The sequence below is a fragment of the Eulemur rufifrons genome, chromosome 9, assembly GCF_041146395.1.
Source record: "Eulemur rufifrons isolate Redbay chromosome 9, OSU_ERuf_1, whole genome shotgun sequence".
NCBI classification, from domain to species: domain Eukaryota; kingdom Metazoa; phylum Chordata; class Mammalia; order Primates; family Lemuridae; genus Eulemur; species Eulemur rufifrons.
Genome location: NC_090991.1, coordinates 10471477 through 10496252, shown reverse-complemented (window position 1 = coordinate 10496252; position 24776 = coordinate 10471477). Strand labels below are relative to the sequence as shown.

Here is a 24776-nt window from a genome sequence, read left to right as displayed (position 1 = left end):
TCCATTTGTTTATTTTTGCCTTTGTTGTCTGTGCTTTTGAAGTCTTATTCATAAAATCTTTTTCCAGACCAGTGTCCTGAAGTGTTTCCCCTATGTTTTTGTCTAGTAGTTTTATAGTTTTGGGTCTTACATTTAGGTCTTTGATTCATTTTGAGTTGATTTTTGTATAGGGTGTGAGGTGAGGGGGGTATCTAATTTCATTCTTCTGCAAATGGGTATTCAATTTCCCAGCACCACTTTTTGAAAAGATTGTCTTTTCCTAATGAGTATTCTTGGTGCCTTTTGTCAAACATCAGTTGGCTTTAGATACCTGGATTAATTTCTGGGTTCTTTGTTCCATTGGTCTATGTGTTTTATGCTATTACCATACTATTTTGTTTACTATAGCTTTGTAGTTTATCTTGAAGTCTGGTAGTGTGGTGCCTCCAGCTTTGTTCTTTTTGCTCAGGATTGCTTTGGCTATTCAGGGTCTTTTGTATTAATAGTTCCATAAAAATTGTAAGATTTTTTTTCTATTTCTGTGAAGAATGTCTTTTGATATTTTTATAGAGATTGCATTGAATCTGTATATTGCTTTGTGGGGGGTATGGTCATTTTAACAGTATTCTTCCAATCCATGAGCATAGAATATCTTTTCATTTGTTTGTATCCTATTCAGTTTCTTCCATCAATATTTTGTAGTTTTCCTTGTAGAGCTCTTTCACCTTGTGGTTAAATAAATTCCTAGAGATTGTATTTTTTTGGTAGCTGTTGTAAATGGGATTACCTTCTTGATTTCTTTTTCAGTTAGTTCATTGTTCATGTGTAGAAGTGCAATTGATTTTTGTATGTTGATTTTTGTATCCTGCAACCTTACTAAATTCATTTATCAGTTGTAAGAGGTTTTTGGTGGAGTCTTTAGGCTTTTCTATATATAAGGTCATGTCATCTGCAAACAGGGCAATTTGACTTCCTCCTTTCCAATTTGGATGCACTTTATTTTTTTTCTCTTGCCCAATTACTCTGGATAAGACTTCCAGTACTGCATTGAATAAGAGTTGTGAGAGTGGCCATCCTTGTTCTAATTCTTAGAGGAAGAGTGTTCAGCTTTTCAGTGTGATAGTAGCTGTGGGTTTGTCATATGTGGCCTTTGTTGTATTGACGTACTTTCTTTCTATACCTAATTTTTGAGAGTTTTATACTGAGATGTTGAATTTTATCAAATTTTATCAAATGCTTTTTCTGCATATATTGAAATGATCAAATGGTTTTTGACTTCCATTGTTGATGTGATGTGTCATGTTTATTGATTTGCATGTGTTGAACCAACCTTGCATTCCTAGGATAAAGCCCACTTGATCATGGTGTGTTATCTTTTTGATGTGTTGTTGGATTCAGTTTGCTAGTATTTTGTTTAGGATTTTTGTGCCTATGTTCATTAGGGATATTGGCCTGTAGGTTTTTTTTTTTTTTTTTTTTGTTGTTGTTGTTGTTGTTGTGTTCTTATCTGGTTTTGGTATAAGGGTTATTCTGGTATTGTAGAATGAATTAGAAAAACTTCTCTCACTTCAACCTTTTGGAATAATTTGAGAAAAATTGGTGTCCTTCTTTAAAGGGTCAGTAAAATTCAGCATTAAAGCCATTTGGTCCTGGACTTTTCTTTGTTGGGTGACTCTCTATTACTGATTCAATCTTGTTTCTTTTTACTAGTAAGTTCATATTTTTTATTTCTTCTTAGTTCAATCTTGGCAGGTTGTATGTGTCCAGGAATTTATCCATTTCCTCTAGATTTTTGCATTTATTGGTGTATAGGTGTTCATAGTAGTCTCTAATGACCCTTCATATTTCTGTGGTATCTGTCATGACGTTTCCTTTTTCATTTCTGATTTTATTTATTTATTTACTTAGAGATGAGATCTTGCTCTGTCACCCAGCCTGGAGTCCAGTGGGACAGTCATGTCTCACTATGAGCTTGAACTCCTGGGCTCAAGCAATTCTCCTACCTCAGCCTCCCAAGTCACTGGAACACAACAGGTGCCTGCCACTACACCAGGCTAATTATTAAATTTTTTTGTAGATAGTGTCTCACTGTGTTTTCCCAGGCTGGTCTAAAACTCCTGGTGGCTTCAGTGATCTAACTGAACCTCCCAAAACGCTGGTGTGACGCACTGTGCCCAGCTGATCTCTGGTTTTATTTATTTGAGTCTTCTTTCTTTTTTTCTTAGTCTAGCTAATGGTTTGTTGATTTTTGTCTTTCCAAACAGCCATCTTTTTGTTTTGTTGATCTTCGTATTTTTTTTTTTTGTTTCAATTTTATTTACTTCTCTTCTGATCTTTATTCTTTCTTTCCTTCTACTAATTTTGGGTTTGATTTGTTCTTGTTTTCCTAGTTTCTTGAGCTACATCATTAGGTTTTTTATTTGAAATCATTCTAGTTTTTTTGGGTTTTTTGTTTGTTTGTTTTGAGACTGGGTCACACTGTGTTGCTTGGGATAGAATGCAGAGGCGGCATCATAGCTCACTGCAGCCTCAAACTCCTGGGCTCAAGTGATCATCCTGTCTCAGCCTCCCAAGTAGCTGAGACTACAGATGCATGCCACCATGCCTGGTTAGCTTTTCTGTTTTTAGTAGAGATGGAGTTTTGCTCTTGCTCACACTGATCTTGAACTCCTGTCCTCAAGCAATCCTCCCACCGCAGCCTCCCAGAGTGCTAGGATTACAGGCATAAGCCACCATGCCCAGCCCATTCTAGTGTTTTGATGTAGACATTTATTGCCATAAACTTGCCTCTTAATACTGCTTTTTCTGTGTCTCATAAGTTTTAGTGTATTGTGGTTTTTTTTTTTTCACTTCCAGACTTGAGAAAGGTCAGTGAATAGTGTGTTGTGTTTCTATTTTCATTTGTTTCAAGGAATTTTAAAATTTCATTCCTAATGTCTTCCATCACCCATTAGTCATTTAGGAGCATGTTGTTTAATTTCCACATATTGGTATAGTTTCGAATGTTCAGGTTGCTATTGATTTCTAGTTTTGTTCCATTGTGGTCAGGTAAGATACTTGGTATTTTGATTTTTAAAAAATTTTGAGACTTTTTTGTGTCCTAACATGGTAACTTTTGGAGAATGTTCCATGTGCTGAAAAAATGTGTATTTTGTAGTCATTGGGTGAAATGTTCTGTACATGTCTGTTTGATCCTTTTGGTTTATTACGGTTCAGTTTAAATCCAGTGTTCTTTTTTGATTTTTTTTTTTTTTTTTTCTGTTTAGATGATCTATCCCGTGCTATAGTGGGGTGTTGAAGTCCCCAACCATTATTGTGTTGGAGTCTCTCTCTCCCTTTAGATCTAATAATATTTGTTTCATTTATCTGGTTGGGTGCATCTGTATTTGCAATTGTTATATCCTCTTGCTGAGTTGATCCCTTCATTATCATATAATATCCTTCTTTGTCTCTTTTTACAGCTTTTGACTTGAAGTCTGTTTTGTCTGACAGCAGTGTAGCAACTCCTTCTTGCTTCTGGTTTCCATTTGTGTAGAATATATTTTTCTTTCCCTTCCCTTTCAGTCTCTGTATCTTTACAGATGAGGTGAGTTTCTTGCAGGCAGCATATAGTTGGGTCTTTTTTTAAATTAATTCAGCCAGGTTATATATTTTAAATGGGAAATTTAATTGACATTCAGGGTTATTACTGATAGGTAAGGATTTACTGCTGTCGTTCTGTTGTGTTCTGGTGGTTTTGTGTATCCTTTGTTTCTTCTCATTTTTTAGGTTGGATGGTTTTCTAGTTATAAGGTTTCATTCCTTTCTCTTTGTCCTTTGTGTATTGGCTTTGGCAGTGGGTTTTATAGTTTAGCATGTTGTCATGATCATGGTTATTGTCTTTTCACTTCCAGATGTAAGACTGCCTTGAATATTTTAAGGCCAATCTAATGGTGATGAATTCCCTTAGTTCTTCCTTATCCATGGAAGATTTTATTTCACCTTTATTTCTGAAGGATAGCTTTGCTGGGTATAATGTTGTCTGTCAAGGTTGTTTTTTTTTCCTTTCAATACTTTGAATATATCATCCCATTCTCTCTTGATGTGTAAGGTTTTTGCTGAGAAATTTGCTATTAGTCTAATGGAAATTCTCTTATATGTGACTTGACACTTTTGCTGTTTTTAGAATTCTTTCTTTGTTTTTGACTTTTGACAATTTGATGATAATATGCCTCAGAGAAGACCTATTTGGGTTGAATTGGTTTGAGCTTCCTGGATCTGGATTTCCATCGCTCTCCCAAGGCTTGGGAAGTTGTCAGCTATTACTTCATTAAATATGTTTTCTGTATTTTTTCTTCACTTCTCCTTCTGTTATGCCCATAATATGAATGTTTGTTCACTTCATGGTGTCCCCTAAGTCCTGTAGGTTCTCTTCATTCTGTTTTATTCTTTATTCCTTTTTTTTGGGTCTGGCTGTGTTATTTCAAAAGACCGGTCTTCATATTCAGAATTTTTTTCTTCTGCTTGGTCTATTCTATAGTTGTAGCTCTCAATTTTCTTATTTCATTTATTGATTCTTCAGTTCTAGGATTTCTGTTTTGTTTTTTTTTTTTTTTTTTCCCTATGATATCTGTCTCTTTGAATTTCTCATTCAAATCGTGTTTCTCAGGCCCAGGACATGGCCACACAGTTTCTCAGCTGACCTGGTTGTGTATGTCTGCTGGGGAAGGGTCACGGGGATATTTCTCTGGCCTGGGAGGTGGGCGTAAAGCTGCTTGACAAGCCTGGGGATGTGCCTGCCAGGGATGGCCTGTGGAGCTGTTTCTCAGGCCCAGGACACGGATGCACAACTGCTTGGCTGGCCTGGGGGCATGTCTGCCAGGGGTGTCCCACGGGGCTATTTCTCATGTGTGGGATGGGGGTGCACAGCTGCTTGGCTAGGCTGGAGGTGCGTCTGCCAGGGGCGGCCCACAGGGCTGTTTCTCAGGCCTGGGACGTGGCTACACATCTGTTTGGCTGGTCTGGGTGTATATCTGCCAGGGGTGGCCCATGGGGCTGTTTCTTAGGCCCTGACTACAGGTGTAAGGCCATTGGGCAGGCCAGGGGCATGTCTGCAAGAGGGGGTGGCCCACAGGGGTGATTCTCAGGCCTTGGGCATAGGCATACAGCCACATGTCAGCTGCTTGAGGGGTTGGGGACCTTGCCTGCTCAGGGGAGGGCATGCAGTGGTTTTGTCTGCTCAAGAGTGGGCTCACCCTGGGTGGAACTTTCAGGCTGTTCCTCTATCTAGAAGTGCGGGTTCGTTTCTCTGTTGTGTAGGACTAGAGTCACCACTGATCCTGAACCCAGGTTCTTTGCACCTGGGGTTGTGGTGTTCAACCACCTGTATGGGCTTGGTGGAATGAAGATGATCCTGGAGAGGTGCACTGGGTGCTGGCCCTGAGAGCAGGGCACACTCCAGGGGTGGCTCTGGTCTCAAGGTGGTGCTGTGCAGCAGAGGCTTGGCTCACAGTGGGTGGTGGTGGAGAGATGGAGCAATGCAGCTGTGTAAATCCCAAGGACTGTGGGATTCTCCAGTGTTAAGGACTGTAGGTGCTTGTGGTGGCAACGAGGGCTGGCAGGGTTCTTCAGCTTACCTTTCCTCACGAGGGGAAGTCCTTCCTGACTCTGGGTCAGTCGGGTGTGGGCAGGGGAGATGGGGCTACAGAGGCTGGGTGCTTCCACACCCACCTACTGTCTTCCAGTCACCACACATGCGTCGTCACTCCCCTGCTGCATTCCAGTGCTCTTCCTTTGACAGTCCAGATTATTAGTTGCCTCGGTTCCCTTTTTGGGGTAGCAGAGGGGGACTAGTGCCAGGATCTCTAGTCAGCCATTTGCTGACATCCCTCCAAGCCTTTATTCTATCATTATTTTTTTTTGAATGCAATGAGAGCTCTAAAGTGATCGTTCATCTCTGCATTGAAGTGGTCAGAAATAGTGTCCTGGACAAGGTGACCTTTGCAGCTTGGACAGAATGTGGACAGGTGGGGATAGGAGAAGAGGTTCTCCAGATGAAGAAAATCCTATAAATGTGAGGCGGAAATTATGTGCTTCCTGTCCCTCAGACGGCAAGACCAAATGGTCTGGTGCAAAAGAGTCACAGGGGTTATTAGTGGGAATAAAGATTAAGATTGATAATTCAGAATGTGTTTATTATATTATGAATAACACATTATATTCTTAAAATTGGCTTTGAAGCCTTGCATGTATTTCTGTCTGTGAGCAACTGAGTACCCTTTAATGCAAAATTATATGGTCATTTTTTAATGCTGTAATCTATAGTCACAACATTATATCTGCTTGAGAAATAATATATGTACATTTGGTGTCACATAGCCTGTGAGACAAACTTTGTCCTAATAAAAAGGCCACTTCCATTTGGTCTTGTGTTTCTAGGATTATCGACTCAAATGTATCTTGGAGGATTAGTATGAGTGTTATGTTCTCCCATCATCTCTTTAACAGGCGGGAATCCTCTGAGGACCAGGCTTGTGTCTTATTCATCCTCGTATCTCTTCCAGCCCTGAATACAGTTCCTGGCATGAACTAAGGATGCAATAAATCGTGGTCGAATTGAATTTTCAAAACATGCAAGACTGGCCACCTCTGCACCTGTGGGAGTAATTTGCAGCCGAGCTATATATTTTGAGATATGTAATGCATTTCATATTGTTCCTAGGTCCAGCCTGATGAGTGAAGAAGCTAAGCGAGGAGCGCCCAACCCTTGGCTCTTTGAGGAGCCAGAGGAAACCAGAGGCTTGGGTTTTGATGAAATCCGGCAACAGCAGCAGAAAATTATCCAAGGTACCAAATACACCGAGGAGTGTGGGCTCTGAAGCCTTGCCAGATTTTTCCTGTAGCCTTGAATGTTCCTCATCCCCATTGAAAATTGGAGTCCAAACTGTTGGTCTTTTAAAGCTCTTGGCATTTTTGTGCCTCAGGAAAGCTGAGTAATAGTTGCTGTTACCCATCCCAGTAGTGATTTCCCACTGGACAAGAGCAAAAACAGCCGATCTGAATCTAAGTCCAGGTGAATTGGGTGCACGTGCCCTCTGCTTTGATCCATAACTGGGAATTATTCTCCAAACACAAGATTCCATTTTTTAAAATAAAATATGTCAGTTTGGCTTTTAAAAACTTCAAGCTCATCTTGGCCAGTGGCTTTTAAACTTGCTAATTTTTCTACTTACATTTTTTAAATTTTAGAAGTAATACATGATTATTTTATGAAGTTCAAATAATATAGGGATATTTAAAATGAAAGTCCTCTATATTGCTTCTCCAATCTTGAATTGTAAATGGATTAATATATATTTCCTTAGGCCTTTTTGTATACATATGTTCAGGCTAAACACACTTATTTTATATAAACAGGGTCATGAGATATATAGATATCACTATATCTCTCCATATATTTTATTCCACATCTTTTTTTTTTTTTTTTTACTTAAGATGTGTCAGACATTTTTTCATGTTGGTATGTACACATACATTATTCTTCCTAATTCTGCTTTTTATTGAGACGTAGTTACATTATCATAAATAGCACATATTTGAAGTATATAATTTGATAAGCTTTGACATATGTATATATCTGTGAAACCATCACTGTAATCAAAATAATGAGCATAATAATCATTACTCCCAAAAGTTTTCTTCGTGCCTCTTTGTAATTCTTCCTATTGTTCCTCCCTTCATCCCTAGGCAACTGTTGGTCTGTTTTCTGTCATTATAAATTAGTTTACATTTTCTATAATTTCACATAAATAGAACCATACAGTATGTATTCTTTTCTGGCAAGAAGGGGGTCTGGCTTATTTCTCTAAGCGTAATTATTTTAAGATTCATCTATCTTGTGTGTATCAGTATTTCACTCTCTTGTAGAATAGTATTCCATTGTATGAATTTACCACAATCCGTGTATCCATTCACCTATTGATGAATATTTGGGTTGTTTTTTGTTTTTTGGCTGAAATAGAGCTGCTGTTGCCATTCATGTATAAGTCTTTGTATGAACATAAATTTTCAATTTTTTTAGGTAAATATCTATAAGTGGAATGACTGAGTCCATGAAGTGGGTGTATATTTAACTTTAAAATTTTTAAATTGACAAAAAAAACTTATATATATTTATGGTGTGCAACATGGTGTTTTGAAATAAGTATGTATCATGGAATGGGTAAATCAAGGTAATAATTAACATAACATTACCTCACATGCATATTTATTTGCAGTAAGAATACTTAAAATCAACTCTTTGCAGTTTTCAACTATCTTAGTCATCATAGATCTCTTGAATTTACTCTTTCTGTAAAACTGAAATCCTTTGACCAACATCTCCTCAATCCCTACCTCTTCCCTACAATTCAGCCTCCATATTCTACTCTGTGCTTCTATGAGTTTGACTTTTTTAGGTTCTACATATAAGTGAGATCATGTGGTATTTGTGTTTCTGTACCTGGCTTATTTCACTTAACATAATGTCCTCCAGGTTCATCCATGTTGTTGCAAATGACAGGATTTTCTTCTTTTTTTAAGACTAAATAGTATTCCATTACATGTATCTACCACATTTTTTAATCCATTGATCCATTGATGATACTTAGGTTGATTTCATGTCTTGGCGATTATGAACAGTGCTGCAATACACATAGGAGTGCAGATATCTCTTCAAGATACTGATTTCATTTCCCTTGGATAGATACCTAGTAGTGGGATTGTGGGATCATATGGTAATTTTTAATTTTTTGAGGAACCTCCATATTTTTATAATGTCTATAGCAATTTACATTCCCACCAACAATGTACAAGAGTTCCTTTTTTCCCACGTTCTTGCCAACACTTGTTACCTTTTTTTGTCTGTTGATATTAGCCATTCTAACAGGTGTGAGATGGTATTTCATTGTGGTTTTAATTTGCATTTCCGTGATGATTAGTGATGTCTAGCATTTTTTCATATAGTTTTTGGCCATTTGTATTTCTTTTTTTGGAGAAATGTCTATTAAGGTCCATTGACCAATTTTTAATCAGGTTATTTGTTTTTTTTTTTTTTTTATCTTTGCTACTAAGTTTGAAGTGTATGTTTAACTTTTAACGAAACTGCCAAACTAGTTTCATAAGTGTTTGTACCATTTTATGTCCCCAACAGAAGCATGTAACTATTCTAGCTGTTGCACATCCCCCCCAAAACTTGGTATGGTCAGTTTTTTCATTTTAGTTATTTTAATAGATGTGTAGGTGTATTTCATTGCGGTTTTAATAGTGTGTATTTCCCTAATGAATCTTTGCATATACTTATTTGCCATTTGTATATCTTCTTTGGTGAAATGTCTGTTCAAATTGCTTACTCATTTTTAATTGGGTTTTTTATTAAGCTGTAAGAACTTTTTTATATATCCTTTTATATGTCGTTTGTCAGACATATGTTTTACAAATATTTTCTCCCAGTCTGTGGTTTATCTTTTTCATGCTCTTAACAATATCTTTCAAAGAGCAGAAGTTCTTAATTTTAAAGTGCAATTAATTTTTTTCTTGTATAGTTCATGCTTTGGTTGTATCTAAGAAATCATTGCATAACCTAAATCACAAGATTTGCTGCTTTTCTTTCTAGAAATTTTATACTTTCAGATTTTTATTGAGACATAGTTACATTATCATAAACAGCACACATTTGTCTGTTCTGTGGACAGAATAGACAGGTCTGTGATCTTTGAGTTTTTTATATATAGTGAAGTATGGATGGAAATTTGACATTTTTGCATATGGATATCTATTTGGTCTAGCACTATTTTTTTTTTTTTAAAAAGACTATTCTTCACTGAATTTCTCTTGGTTTGTGAAAAATCAATTGACCATATATATATGGAATCTTGTTTTTTTTCCATTGGTCTATTTGTTTATCTTTATACCAGTGCCACACAGTATTGATTATTGTATTTTTATGACAGGTCTTTAAGTCAGATAGTATAAGTCACTCAACTTTGGTGTTTTGTGGTTGGGTTTTTTTTTTTTTTTTTTTTTGGGAGACAGGGTCTCCTCACTCTATTGCCTAGGCTGGAATGCAGAGGCAGAATCATAGCTCACTGAAGCCCCAAATTCCTGGGCTTAAGCGATCCTCCTGAGTAGCTAGGACTACACGCACCACCACACTCGGCTGATTTTTAAAATTTATTGTAGAGATGGGGTCTCGCTATGTTGCCCAGGCTGATCTTGAACTTCTGTCCTCCAGTGATCCTCCCATCTTGGCCTCCCAAAGTGCTGGGATTACAGGCGTGAGCCACTATGCCTGGCCCAACTTTGTTCTTTTTCACACTTTTATTGGATATTCTAGGTCTTTTGCATTTCCATATGAGTTTTAGAATTGGCTTTCAATTTCTACCAAAAAAGTCTCCAGGAATTTTGATTGAGATTACATTGAGTCTTTAGATTAATTTGGGGAAAATTGACTTCTTAATAATTTTGAGTCTCCCAATTCATGAATATGATATATCCCTCCGTTTATTTAGTTTTAAAAATTTTTGTAGCCGTGCTTTTTAATTTTTACTATATGTCTTGTACGTCTTTCATCACATTTATCCCTAAATACTTCATATTTTATTCTGTTATAAATGGCATTTAAAATTTTCAATTTCTGATTGTTGCTCATATATAACAATACATTTGATTTTTGTATATTGATCTTTTATCATACAGCCTTGCTAAACTCAAATTTGTCTAATAGCTTATTTGTTGAGCCTGTACGATTTTCTACACAAATGATCATGTCATTTGTGAGCAAAGACTTCTTCATTTCAGTCTGGATGCTTTTTATTTTATTTTTGTTACCCTGTTATACTTGCTACCACTTCCAGTACAATGTTGAATATAAATGGTGAGAGCAGACATCCTTACCTTGTTTCTGATCTTAGTGGGGGGAAACATTCATTTGGATGCCAGTTGTTGTAAATTTTTCTTTGATACCAAGTATTTTCATATTTCAAGGAATATTTTTGAGAATTGCTATGTGATGCAGTTAAGTTATTGGGTCTTCATTTATAAGGTCGACCAAGGTGTTTATTTTAGAGCAGGGGTCTGCAAACCATGACCTGTGGGCCACATTTGGCCCACTGCCTGTTTTTGTGTGGTCTGCAAGTTAAAAATGGCTTTTCTATTTTTAAGTGGTTGAAAAAATAATAAGAATATTTCGTGCTTGTAAAAATTATATGAAGGTCAGTGTTCATCAGTAAAGTGTTCTAGGAACACAGCCATGCCCATTCACTTACCTATTATCTAGGGATGCTTTCCTGCCACGGTGGCAGAGTTGAGTAGTGGCTCAGAGGACCCTGTGAACCACAAAGCCTAAAATATTAACCATCTGACCCTTTACAGAAAATGTTTGCTTATTCCAGTGTAGAGGTAATTTACCCACTACTGAGCCAAAACCATCATCCTGAGTACTCTGATACCCCACGAATTATGAGGTGACCTGGTTGGTGGAAATAGGAACTATGTCAGACCCTGTTTGAGCTCAGAGCATCATTCCTTCTACCCGGTGGAGTGATTCTTTCCCCAGCCTTGGATAGTTTCCTCACGTGCAGGCCCTGAACAACACTCAGCCCAAGGCTCAAAGTGGACCCTGTGCAGATCTACAGAGCTCGCTTTCTCCTCTCTGATACTGTGCCCTGCATACTCTAGCCACCTTGACCTAGTTGGCCTTTCTTCAACTCGAGGAGACTGCCAGGCTCCACCTGGATTCCCCCGTCCACACACCACAGCTGGGAGCTCTTGCCAGACAGTAATCTGGGAAAGTCTTAGAGCTCATCTCATTTGTTTCCCATCTTTCGGGGATCACTGCCCTTTATTTCCTGATGTCAGTGTCTTGAAACTGTTGTTTTGTATATTTAGCCTGTTTGGGTTTTTTTTTTCTTCATTGTTTCAGGCCAGAAGGAAATCTGGTGCCTGTTAGTCCATCTTGGCCAGAAGCAGATGTATAATTCTATTTTGAACTCCCTTTTCACAGTACAATTATCTGGTAAATGAAACACTGTGACTCTCTTTTATCTTCAGTTTTATATGCTTCACCCATTACCATTGTTTGAAGGAAAGTGGAAAAAATTAAAAGAAACACAGCTTTCCATGTGGCACACCTTATTCTTCAGGGTTCCCGGCCTCTGGAAGGGCGTGAGTGCCTTACAGCTAATACGAATGAATTTTCTGGCATTGTTGCTTTTTGCCAAGAAAAGCTGTTTGCAGTCAGAAGTATCCCGTCACTGAGACTGTGCTAGTTCATGGATTGTGCTGTAGGCCGGGTATGAGAGGCTGCCCCTGGGAGTGTTTGCCATTGAGTCTTCAAAACAGAGTGTCCTTATTGAGATTCTCACCCTTTGACAGCCTCTGGCTGCTGGGGTTTGGGTGGGGTTCGGCTGGAGTAGCAGCACACATTGCAGGTCAAATTTTCCGCCCTGCTCTTACCTTTGTGTTTTGAAATGCTATATTCTTCATTGCTTTGCTAGCAAGCTGTTTTTCAGGGATAAACACAAAAATGGAAGTAATCTTTATATAAAACCCTTATTAGCCTTTCCTCTGCCTCAAGAATCTTGATGATGTGCTGAGGTTGCTATGGCTTTGCTTTATTGCCAGGTCTTGTACTAAATTAAAAAAAAAAAAAAAAACCATGGAACATCATTTGTAACTTCCTTTTGCCCATGGAATCTGTTAGCCTTTCTGCACTTTGGTTGACCCTTAGAAGCACTTTGAAAATCATCCTAAAATAACAGTTCCTTGGTAGAACATAGACTTCATGGCAGTGAATGCCTTCCTTGCTTAACCTAGAAGCTAGGCCTCATCACCACCAGTTAGCCAAGCTTGGCTTGTGTGCTCCTTAAGCTGTAATTTGAGGCATAAATGGACATTAGGCAAAAGATGGGTGGGGTGATGACAGTAACTTGATCGCCTCACAAATTCCTGAGATAGAACAAGGAGAGGTCACTTTTTGGTTAGTATAGGCCCGTGTCCCTGAGTTGGATAGCCAACCTTGAAGTATAAAGGATTGTTCTGCCTTTACCCAGGGAGGTCTCTGAGGTTGATGGGGTTTCTTCATTAGTTCCATTTAGTCTTATCATTACTCTATAGATGTTCCTTCTAGATTCTAGCAGAAAGTTGTGTTAATACTTTAGTTCTAGATTTCTGTGTTCTTAGGTCTCTAAATATTTTCATGTGGAATGAGGATGAGGAAGGTGGATGGCCAGATGCCATTTTACACTGGGAAGTCTTAATAGCTAATTTTTGAACCCTTACACAGACAACTTTCTTTGAAGATATCCTTTCTTACAGCTGTCACCTAGTCTAGAAAGATTCCTTTCCTCAAAATCTTAAAACTAAAACAAAAATAAAAACACCTAATCTTAGAACTTGCTCTAGGGATCTTCCTAGCATAGGGATTCACTTTTTTATCTAGCTCAGCCGACTCTTTTCCTCATTTGTTCCTATTTCCCCTTCTCTGGGGAGCGCTCCTTCTATATGTTAAATCTGAGAAGTCCCATGGCTTCTCTCTTGCCACTGGACAACACAACATCAACTACTTTTTTTTTGCTACCTAAACTCAGAGGGCTCTCTGGTATTGGCCAGAAGCCTTTCTGTCTGGCAGAGAGATCATATGTCTGTCTGCTTCAAACCTAGAGGGTCCTCTGTGGTCATTCACTGATTTAAATAGCAAGTGCTGCATGTTTTAAGTCCTGGATTTAACACATTAACTGCCATGTGAGTTGTATTTAACTCATGCTAGTTTTGAGCCAGGGGCCTCGTGAAACATATGTAACTCACATGTCTCTTTACCTTGGGAGCTGCATGGTGTGCAGGCAACTGCCATGCTGTAGCATACATGTTACGTGATGGGTGGCCCCCTGGGCAAAACCCTACAGTTGGTGCATGAAAATCTTACTTGTTGATGTTCTTATTGTTACAATTACTACTGACAATTTAATTGCATATAACTCATGCACAGAAAACAATAAACAATAACAAATTTTTCATTTAATTAGAATCATTTTGTTTTTGAAGTTTTTATTATATTTTCATAATAAAACATGTGGCCCCAAGGAAAAAATTTTTTATTCTAGTGTGGCGGTCAATGTGTTAAACATGATGGTGCTCTGTTCTACCAGTTAGGCTCAGACATGGGGCAGAGATGTAGGAAAAGATGAGACAGTCTTAGCCTTGGGGTCTTTGTCTTATGGTCAGTCAAGGGACTGTGGTTGCAGCTCTTAGGAATGTCCCTCTGTTTTATTTACTAGTTAAAATATTGATAACTTTTTGCTATAGAAAATATCAAACATATAAAAGGGAGAGAGTCAGTTAATGACTTTGTTTTACCTACCCTGCAGCCATTCTGGGCTCATCTGTGTGTCTGTCCTCCTACCATCCCACCCATCCCCTGGATTATTTTTGAAGCTAATTTCAGACATCATTTCACTGGTGAATATTTCAGACTATATCTCTAAAATATGTTTGTAAAAGATAAGTCCTGTTTTTTAAAACTATGGCCACGATACCATTATCACCCCTAAGAAATTAACAATAATTCTTAATATAATCAAATATCCAGCCAGTGTTCAAATTTCCCTGATTGTCCTGTAATGTTTTCTTTTAGATAGTTCAATTCAGGATCTGAATGTTGTCCATACATTGCAACTAGCTGGTATGTCCCTCAAATTGCTTTAATATATAAGTTCCTTGTGCAACTCTCTCTTTTTTTTCTTCGCTGTTTCTTCATTGAAGAAACACGTCCTTTGCCCTGTAGTTTCCCACTATCTCAATCTTGGCATTTCTGAAATCTAAAGATACAAAGTATCCAAATACTTAATCTCTCCAAAGGGATTTTCAAAAAATGACCGTATTAGTTTTTTATTGCTGCCATAATAAATTAGCACAAACTTAGTGACTTAAAACACATTTATTATCTTAACAGTTTTATAGGTCAGAAGTTCAACATAGGCGTCACTGGGCTCAAACCAAGGTGTCAGCAGGGCTGGGTTCCTTTCTGGAGGCTCTAGGGGAGAATTCATTCCATCATGTTTTCCAGCCCCAGAGCCCACCCACATCCCTTGTCTCGTGGTTTGTTTCTTCCGTGTTCAAAGCCAGCAATTTGCATCTCTTTGACCCTTCTTCACGTCTCCCTCTGACAGCAGCTGAGAAATGTTCTCTGCTTTTCAGGACTCATGATTATACTGGGCCCACCTAGATAATCCAGGATAATCGCCCATCTTGAATTTCTAAATCACATCTGCAAAGTCCCTTTTGTCATATAAGGTAACATAGTCACAGGTTCCAGGGATTAGGCTGCAGACATGGGATTTTTTTTTTTTTTTTTACCTACCACAATGATCATCCATTTTTTTGACATTCATACCATTATAAAATAGAAGACTGATTGCACGTGCCCTATTGTGATATCATAATGACGGGTTATGTGATAGAATAGGGCATATAACAATAGTGAACTATCATTATGACATCATAGTAGTTTTGCTGGTAATAGACTGTCTGCATGGTTCTTGATTATTTATATTGTTTGCAGGTATAGCAGCATTTCGTTTTGATCATTTCTTTAAGATGGCCATACCACCGCCCTTAGAAATGCCGCTTTAGGACTTGGAGTAGCCCAGGTCATTGATGTGATTATTAATACCTACACAGCATCTCAGTTATCTTGATCTCTATGTCTTTAGATTATGGAATGAAATTTATTGTGGCACTTAAACATGTTGAGGAGGTGCTGAGGTCTTATACAAGTTACTAGAGTGGAGCAGAATTTTTTGCTCTTTCTGTACATTACAGAGCTGACCTTCAGGTTGATAAGTGAGACGGTCTCGTTTGAAAGAAAAGAGTGTAATGTAGGTTTTCTTTATCTGTGTCTCCACTAGATAAAGGAACTTCGGGAGTTTAATGACTCTTTTCCTAATTGGAAACCTTAGAGGAATGTCCTTTCCTCTTTTTAAATTGTTTTACATTTTAATTCACATTGACACTTGATCTTCTGTCCTACGTATAGATTCTTCTTCAGATGCATTTAGAATTTTACTATAACACTGGTCATCCTGTAGGAGCACTAGGTTGATGATAGATTTATCTTGGAGGCCATCCAAGAGCTTGTTATTAAAGACCAAAAGGACCTCATTATAAAGTGATTTTACTATAAAATAGTCCCTTGGAGTGATCCTTAGAGACAGCTGGTCGTTTGTATAGTTTAAAAAAGTACATAGTGTCAAAAAATGTCACTAAGGGGTCCTTACCTTACACCGTTTGTTTAAATAAATTCCAGATGAATTAAAGAGCTAAGTATAATGGTTTAATTCCATTAAAAGACTTGGAAAAATATAAGTAAATGTTAATGTGACCTTGAGTAAGAAGACCTTTGTGATTTCTGCTTTCATAGATATTCCTTTATGTTGAACAATTATTTCAAAAACTCTGTAAACAGATGAAGCTGCAACTGGCATGGTGTTACCTTCATGACATACTGCTTGAGGAAAAAAAGTCACTAGACCGCCTCAGAGTGTTCTTTCCAATGCACCTGAAAGTAGAGGGAAAAAATTCTTACAAGGAAATGACTGCTTAGTTTTAAAAAATATATCAAATTTTAAAGAAAGGATCTTGAGTAAGTTGAGTTTAACTCACTTTTTCTTTCAATGTTCAAAAACTTTTCTCTTTAAAATTTTAAAAAGTTTTATAGGAATACATTTTCATCTTTTAAAACCAAAATGTTCTTTTACTATATATTGTTTTGTATCCTGCTTTTTAACTTAATAACATTTCATGGACTTTCAACATCAAGATATATATGAACAATGTGATTTTTAATAGCCATATGGTGTTTTACTGTATGGATACATGATATTTTTTTAAATAATTCCTTGTGTCTGGGCATTTAGGTAGCTTCCAATTTTTCACTGTTATAAATATATCACTCTGGGTCCAATCAGGAGAAAGAAATTTGACAGGGAAAATTTAATATAAAGAATTTTTAGGCCGGTTGTGGTGCCTCTCGCCTGTAATCCTAGCACTCTGGGAGGCCGAGGCGGATGGATCGTTAGAGCTCAGGAGTTCGAGACCAGCCTGAGCAAGAGCGAGACCCTGTCTCTACTAAAAATAGAAAGAAATTATATGGACAACTAAAAATATATATAGAAAAAAATTAGCTGGGCATGGTGGCTCATGCCTGTAGTCCCAGCTCCTGGGGAGCCTGAGGCAGGAGGATTGCTTGAGCCCAGGAGTTTGAGGTTGCTGTGAGCTAGGCTGATGCCACGGCACTCTAGCCTGGGCAACAGAGTGAGACTCTATCTCCCAAAAAAAAGAAGAAGAAGAAAATAAAAAAATAAAAATAAAAAAAAATTTTAACTATAACAGAGAGATTAGCTAGCAAGAAGTAAAGAGAACTTTATAGAACACAGAAATAGCAGGTAACGGGTACAATCTCTAACTCTCAGGCTGAGACAGAGCATCTAGGCAGGAGTCCCCCACCCCCAGGGCTGAGAGAGGGCTCAGCTGAGGGTTCCTGGATTTCAGAGAAGTCCCTGTGGTGCTGTGCTGGCAAAACTTTTGCTGAAGATCTGCTCTCTAGGGTGCAAGGAAAATTGATCATAGAGAAGGCACTCATGTTATAAAAATGCCCAAAGAGGGGGTGTGTTGGAGAAGTTGCTGGTCTCTGCATTGAAGGAGCTGGGCATCAAAGAAGCTGTAAGCACCCAGTGAGCCTGTCAGGAGAGCAGGCTAGAGCCAGGAAGCAAAAACCCTGGCAAAGGAAAAGTACTCAAGGAGTCCACGTGCATTTTCATGGAGCAGCCAAAAAGGGTGGGTTTGGAGTTCAGAGGCACAATTTTTTTTTTTTTTGAGACAGAGTCTCACTCTGTTGCCCAGGCTAGAGTGAGTGCCGTGGCGTCAGCCTAGCTCACAGCAACCTCAAACTCCTGAGCTCAAGCGATCCTCCTGTCTCAGCCTCCCGAGTAGCTGGGACTACAGGCATGTGCCACCATGCCCGGGTAATTTTTTCTATATATATTTTTAGCTGTCCATATAATTTCTTTCTATTTTTAGTAGAGATGGGGTCTCGCTCTTGCTCAGGCTGGTCTCGAACTCCTGAGCTCAAACGATCCGCCCACCTCGGCCTCCCAGAGTGCTAGGATTACAGGCGTGAGCCACCGCGCCCGGCCCAGAGGCACAATTGATACCCAGCGCAAGTAAACGAATGTTTCGGGGAATATCCTTGTATCTACATCATTGCATACATTACATATGTTCCTAGACTGAGAATTGATTGGTAAAAAGGTGGGCACGGTCTGCACTGGAGAAAGATTTCAGTCAGTAAGTTGAACTTATTCTCCTATTACGTAGTAGTACTTGGTAGCTTCTAGTTCTTCGCACTTTAATGTTAAGTATCATCATTCTTTTTAATCCTTACAAATCTGATAACCAAAAATCTCATTGTTTCATTTGTATTTTTAAAAAATTAGTAGTGATGTCAAAGCTTTCATGTTCCCTTTTTTATTCATTTGTGAATTTCCTGCCTATTATCTTCCTACCTGTTTTAAAAATTGGGATATTAAGGCTGTGCACGGTGGCTCATGCCTATAATTGTAGCACTCTGGGAGGCCCAGGCGGGAGGATTGCTTGAGGTCAGGAGTTCAAGACCAGCCTGAGCAAGAGTGAGACCCAGTCTCTACTAAAAATAGAAAAATTAGCCAGGCGTCATGGTGCATGCCTGCAGTGCCAGCTACTTGGGAGGCTGAGGCAGGAGGATTGCTTGAGCCCAGGAGTTTGAGGCTGCAGTGAGCTACAGTGACGCCACTGCACTCTAGCCAGGGTGACCAAGTGAGACTGTCTCCAAAAACAAACAAACAAACAAATTGGGATATTAAGTCTTACTGATTTGTACATGCTCTTTATGTATTAAATAGCCGAAAGTTTAAATGTTTATATAGTCAAATTTTATTTTATTTTTCATATTTAAAAATTTAATTCGGCTGGGTGTGGTGGCTCACACCTGTAATCCTGGCACTCTGGGAGGCCGAGGCGGGTGGATCCTTTGAGCTCAGGAGTTCGAGAACAGCCTGAGCAAGAGCGAGACCGTGTCTCTACTGAAAATAGAAAGAAATTATCTGGACAACTAAAAATATACAGAAAAAATTAGCCAGGCATGGTGGTGCATGCCTGTAGTCCCAGCTACTAGGGAGGCTGAGGCAGAAGGATCGCTTGAGCCCAGGAGTTTGGGGTTGCTGTGAGCTAGGCTGATGCCACGACACTCTACCCTGGGCAACAGAGTGAGACTCTGTCTTAAAAAAAAAAAAAAAATTCTTCTGGAAATCATTTTAGTATAGGGTGTGAGGTATGTATTTAATTTTATTTTCTTCCAATATTGTTAACTGTTTTATCTCTCTTTTCCTGACTGATTTAAAATGTTACTTTTACTGTCTGTCAAGTTGTGTTACGTGCTTTGGTATATTTTTGGACTTTAAATTGTTTTCCTCTGTCTTAGTTAATTGTTTTTCTTTTTCTTTCAGAACAGGACGCAGGCCTCGATGCCCTTTCCTCCATCATAAGTCGCCAAAAACAAATGGGACAGGAAATTGGGAATGAACTGGATGAACAAAATGGTAAGAACAAGCCTGAGATTGAGCAAATTTGTCATCAAATATAAATACTAAAGGCTTGAATATTTGCTGAATGATTTTAATATTATATAACACATGACGTAGTTTTATGTCAATGGATTGTTGTAGTTCAATGCAATAGCGGGGTTGTGGCAGGTTTAGATTGTAGTTATCAAATACTGTGTAAAGAAATTTGATTAAAAATTTCTACTTCTCAGTAGCTGATTTAAAAAATACTTTGTTTGCTGATCCATTTATCCCAAGGGCTTTTCTTTTACGTGGTGATGATATGACGTTGCTCAGCACTTTGTACACTGAGGCTGTGCGGCCTCAGATCATCCCCACACCTGGTGGAGTTTGCTCTTCTTCCATCATAAGTACCAGCTGCGGGGCAAGAAAGCGTTTGAAGATCTTTGTTCAGGGTTTGATGTGACAAATCCGATTGGAGAAAGATTACTTTGCAAACCGCAAGCAGGATGGAATGGGAGAGGTGGAGGCCACCTGAAAGGCCCTCATACTCAAGGTGTAAGGTGTGTGGTGTGTGATACGAGGAGAGCCTGAGTCAGTTGCAGCGGTAGGAGTGGAGAGGACCTAAGGATGGGTGCCAGGGGCTGCCAGTGTTTTCCCTGTTATAGACAAAGTCGGGGAACTTGACAAGAGTCACCGGTTTGGGAGTGGAGATCGTAAGTCCAGTTTGGATGTGTCCAACTCCAAATGCCAGGGAGAGATTCAAGGGTCGAGCCCACGGCTGGAGGTGTGGTCCCAGAGCTCAGTGAGAGGGCAGAACTGAAGAGCAGGGCTGGGAGGAGCTTCTGCATAGAGGTGATGCGTGACAGCGTGAGAGCGGCTGAGTTTGAGTGAGGCTGACGTCTATGGACAGCCCACTGCTATGTGCTGAGCTCTTTCATCTGTGTCATTTCATTCAACCTCCACATGCATCATGAAGGCAGTGCCATGCTCATTTGTTAGACACGAAGCTCAGAGTGGCTGAGGGGCCTCTTAATGCCATGTCATTTATAAGTGACAGAACTGAAACTCCAACTCAGGTCCTCTGATTTTAATGTGACTGCCTTCTCCACCATACCAGCTTCCTCTGTAGGGAAGACAAAGGAGGGACAGAAAGCTAAAAGGTTCTAAGGTTTTAGCTTGTGGTGATAATACCACAATGGAATGGCTTTCAAGAAAAGTTATCATCCCGTATGAGTGAGCGTCGAGGCCCTGGGAATGGATGAACGCCTGCTCTGAAGGGAGGGGTGCGCTTGTCAGAGTCACACAACAGGCAATTCTTTGCTTGCTCCCTAGGAAGAATGAGTTCAGTTGTTCCCACAGTGCAATTCCATTTATCTGTCATAAATAAATAAATTCCATCTGTTTATCATCTATCACAAATAGATTACTAAAGCAAATGGAGAAGCCTTCACTCTTACAGTCTTAATAGTTTCAGCACAGAAAGGAGGATAATTTAGTCCTTTTCCTAATGGTGCTAAGATAAACAGGCCAATTTACACATTTGCATATAATTCAGTTATTGGTTAGTCTTTTCCTTGAGAGACAGTATCAATAAGAAAATAAGCTTTATAGAAAATCTGCCTATCTGGTGTATAATTTTTTTTTTTATCCCAAGGAAAGTTAGCTTGTTCAGTGGGTCAGACTAGGATGGACTCTGGCCACCAAGCTGGTGTAGCATACCCATCCCGTGATGTGTATAGAGAAGCCACAGAATCTATGGGTAGATGGCTCAGAATTAATGGTACATAATTTAGTGGGGTGACTTACTAGCTTCCCAGATGAAATCACCATGTATTTTTTTCAGGATAAGCAATCACACCAGCATGTCTGTGTCTTTCCCCTGGTTTAATGGTTATACTTTGCTGCCTCTTAGAATCAACTGGAGTGCTTTTAAAACTCCAAAGCCCAGGCCGGTCCCTGTGTTATTATAGTTTTCTATTGCTGCTGTGACAAATAACCACAAATTTAGTGGCTTAAAACTATACAAGTTTAATATCTGACAGTCCTGTGGGTCAGAAGACATGAGTCTGACTAGGCTGAAACGAGGGCGTTGTCTGGGCTACGTTCCCTTCCGCAGGCTTGAGGGAAGCATTCACATCCTTGACTTTCAGCTTCCAGAGGCTGCCCACATTCCTTCGCTTGTGACCCCTTCCTTCATCTTTGATGCCAACAACAGTAGGATGAGTCTTTCTCATATGGCATCACTTCTGTCTCTAACTGCTGCTTCCCTCTTCCACTTTTAAGGACCCTTGAGATATAACACTGGGCCCACCCAGGTAATCCAGGACAATCTCCCTATTTTAAGGTCAGCTGATTAGCAACCTTAATTCCATCTGCAGCCTTAATGCCCCTTTGCCGTGTAACCCCACAGATTAACAAGTTCCAAGGACTAGAATGTGGATATCTTTGGGGGGCCATTATTCTCTCTACCATAGTACTTTACACCAAGTAAACCAGAATCTCTAGGGGGCTCAAGCATCAGTATTTTTAAAAGCTCCCCAGATAATTTCAATGTGCTGCCAAGTTTGAGAACCAGTGCCCTTGTTGAGCACGCTGAGAGAACGTATTTAGTACTCTACTTTGTATCACCTCTCCTATGCTCACTTGGCAGGTACAAACCCCGCACGTGCACAGAATGTGGACATAGTTACGTGTGCACACAGAGCATCATAGTCACTGAGATTCTTCTACTCACACATGTCACTCCATCCCTTTGGTTGTTCCTCCACACCACCCCAGTCCTGGTCTTCATTCCAGACCCGGATGGATACATGTGGACATAGACAAACAGGAGGTATTTTCCCATCAGTTGCCAAAATAAGCTGGGTTTTCTCTGTGGTGGCCTCCCAGAGAGGGCAGCTTTGCTGGCGGTTTTCTAAAGTGCACGTTTGCTCCTCGGAGATAGGGCAGAGTCAGCCATTTTCTTTCACAGCAACTGAGACTATCTGTGGATAAACGATTACATTCTTGCCAGGACCATAACCGGCCTTTATTGCATTTGTTAAAGTGGAAAAAGGCTGCTGTGTCTGTAGGTGTTAAGAATAGGGCTGCAGCTCCATCTGGATTTTTATTGTGATCCGAGCGTGTTGTAAAGAGTCAGGGACGAGGGAAAAGGATACCACTTTTGTTGTAGATATCTCTGTGATTTACTGACCTACTGAATTGTTCTTTTGGTTTTCGTTAAATGAGAGAAACAATAGGCGAGGCCATCTTGGAATCAAGTATCAGAACCTTACTAACAAAATACATTGTACTTAGAACATAACCACAAAGCTGAAGGGTTGAATTATCTTCATTTTTGGAATTCAGTTTCCAGTCTTCTCATAGAGCATTCAGAAGGGCCCGGCCAACCCCAGTAATTACCCTGTTCATATGCTACTGACCGAGCCTAACGAGGAGAAGGATCAGAAGTTAGATGAAAGTCCCGGTGATGAGAGACCTGAACATACACTGACTGGTGGGGTGGTGGGAGGAGGGGTGGGGCGCTGAGCTAGTGAGAGCCTCTCAGGGAACCAGAGTTCAGTGCTCCTCAGTTCAAGGTGAACTGCATGGACGGGTGGGCACAAAGGGCTCATGGCAGACCACCCAGATGCTGTTCCAGAACCAAGAGTTGTGGTTCTGGTTTACTGAAAAGTTCTTTTAAGTACATGGTTAAGAGAGCTGTTTAAAAAGAACACCGAAACAAGAAAATGAATGGGATTGGCTTAACCCAACTGAAGTAGATATTTTGAGACCTCATTTTGGCATTGGCCAAGCCTTAAAATCGGCATCACAAAGAACCATCGAGGCACGATTCTGATGGATGAAATAGCACCAAGAACAGATCTGTTAGTGTGTGCAGGTCTTCGTTATTGTTTTTGATGTTGAAATATCTCAAATGGGCTAATTTTTCTGATTTTTCTGTCAATCTATGAGCACTTACTTGCTTTATGGAAGAGTAGGATATTCCAGGCTTATCTTTTTCCTTGTCTTAACCCTGGATTCAGCTGTTTTTTTCAAGGATCTCTGGTTCATTTTACTGGGAAATGGTGTGTAGGAACCAAGATCTCAGTGCATGCTATACCCATTGCCACTGGGGTGTCATTACTTTTAGGCCCTTCATCATTATTATTCTTGATCCTTGGTAGGTGACCTGTTTCTCCCTCTCTGGAACATTTTAGGATCTTTTATTTATCCCTGATGTTTTGAAATTTTATTAATATCAGCATGTCTTAATGTAGATATATTTTCACTCATTGTGTCCCATGTTTCGAGTCCCTTAGAATCCAGACATTCCATTCTGGTAAATTCTCTTGTAATTCCCTTCCTTCTGTTTTTGTCCATTTTCTCATTTTGCAACTCTTTGTGGTCAGTTTTAGACCTCCTAGATCAATCCTCCAAGTCTCTTATTTTTTCTCTGAGTTACTATCTATTTTACTTATTATTTTACTTTCTGATTTTAGCAAAAACAGGCATACATTTTTTAACCTTTGAGAGTCATTTCTGTGGTTAACTTTTTATTTATGAAACAGAATAGGTATACACGTATACATCACAGAAGCCAGGCCCTGTGCTGCCCTATCCAGGAATGCCTCCTCTACCTGCCAGTCACCCCTCCCTCATTCACCTGTGGAGAGTCACCACGTCCTGTCAGTTGTACCTCCTAAGGATCACTAGCATTTGTCTATATCTGTTCATCACTACCGCCCTGGTCTGGGCCACTGTCACCATTTGCCTGAATTACCACAGCAGCCTGATACTGTGCCTCGTGTCTTACTTCCTTCTTAGCCTGTCTCCACCTTGTATCCAAGTATTCTTTTCAGAACACAGACCTAGTGACATTATTAATTTTGAGTGACTCCCCATTGCCTTCCTGATAAAGTCCAGCTTGTTCTCAGTGATCTAGTGATTGCATTCCTGTCTCTGGAGCTGTACACCCCAACCCTGCTGACCACGGCAAGTTCTTTAGTTGCACCGCCATGCTGGGGCTGGCTTCTGATGCTGTGCTTAAGCTTTTCCCGTTGCCTGGAACACCCCTCCCCTCCTGCCAGTTACCATTTCTCCCTCACCTCCACCCCTGCCCCAGCATACATCTAGCCTTGGCTAATGCTGTCATTCTTTTAGCTTCAGCTTAGGTCAGGCATCATTTTCTCTGGGAGCTCTTCC

General features: G+C 39.6%; 1 protein-coding gene across 2 annotated transcripts in view; it reads left to right on the top strand.

Moving 5' to 3' along the window:
• The window catches only part of STX8 (syntaxin 8), a 264310-nt gene that overhangs the window by 44745 nt on the left and 194789 nt on the right, over window positions 1–24776 (top strand). For both annotated transcript variants that reach the window (XM_069483377.1, XM_069483378.1), the window contains exons 5-6: window positions 6680–6804; window positions 19533–19625. In XM_069483377.1, the coding sequence (XP_069339478.1) occupies window positions 6680–6804; window positions 19533–19625 (218 nt within the window). The remainder of the gene's footprint in view (window positions 1–6679; window positions 6805–19532; window positions 19626–24776) is intronic.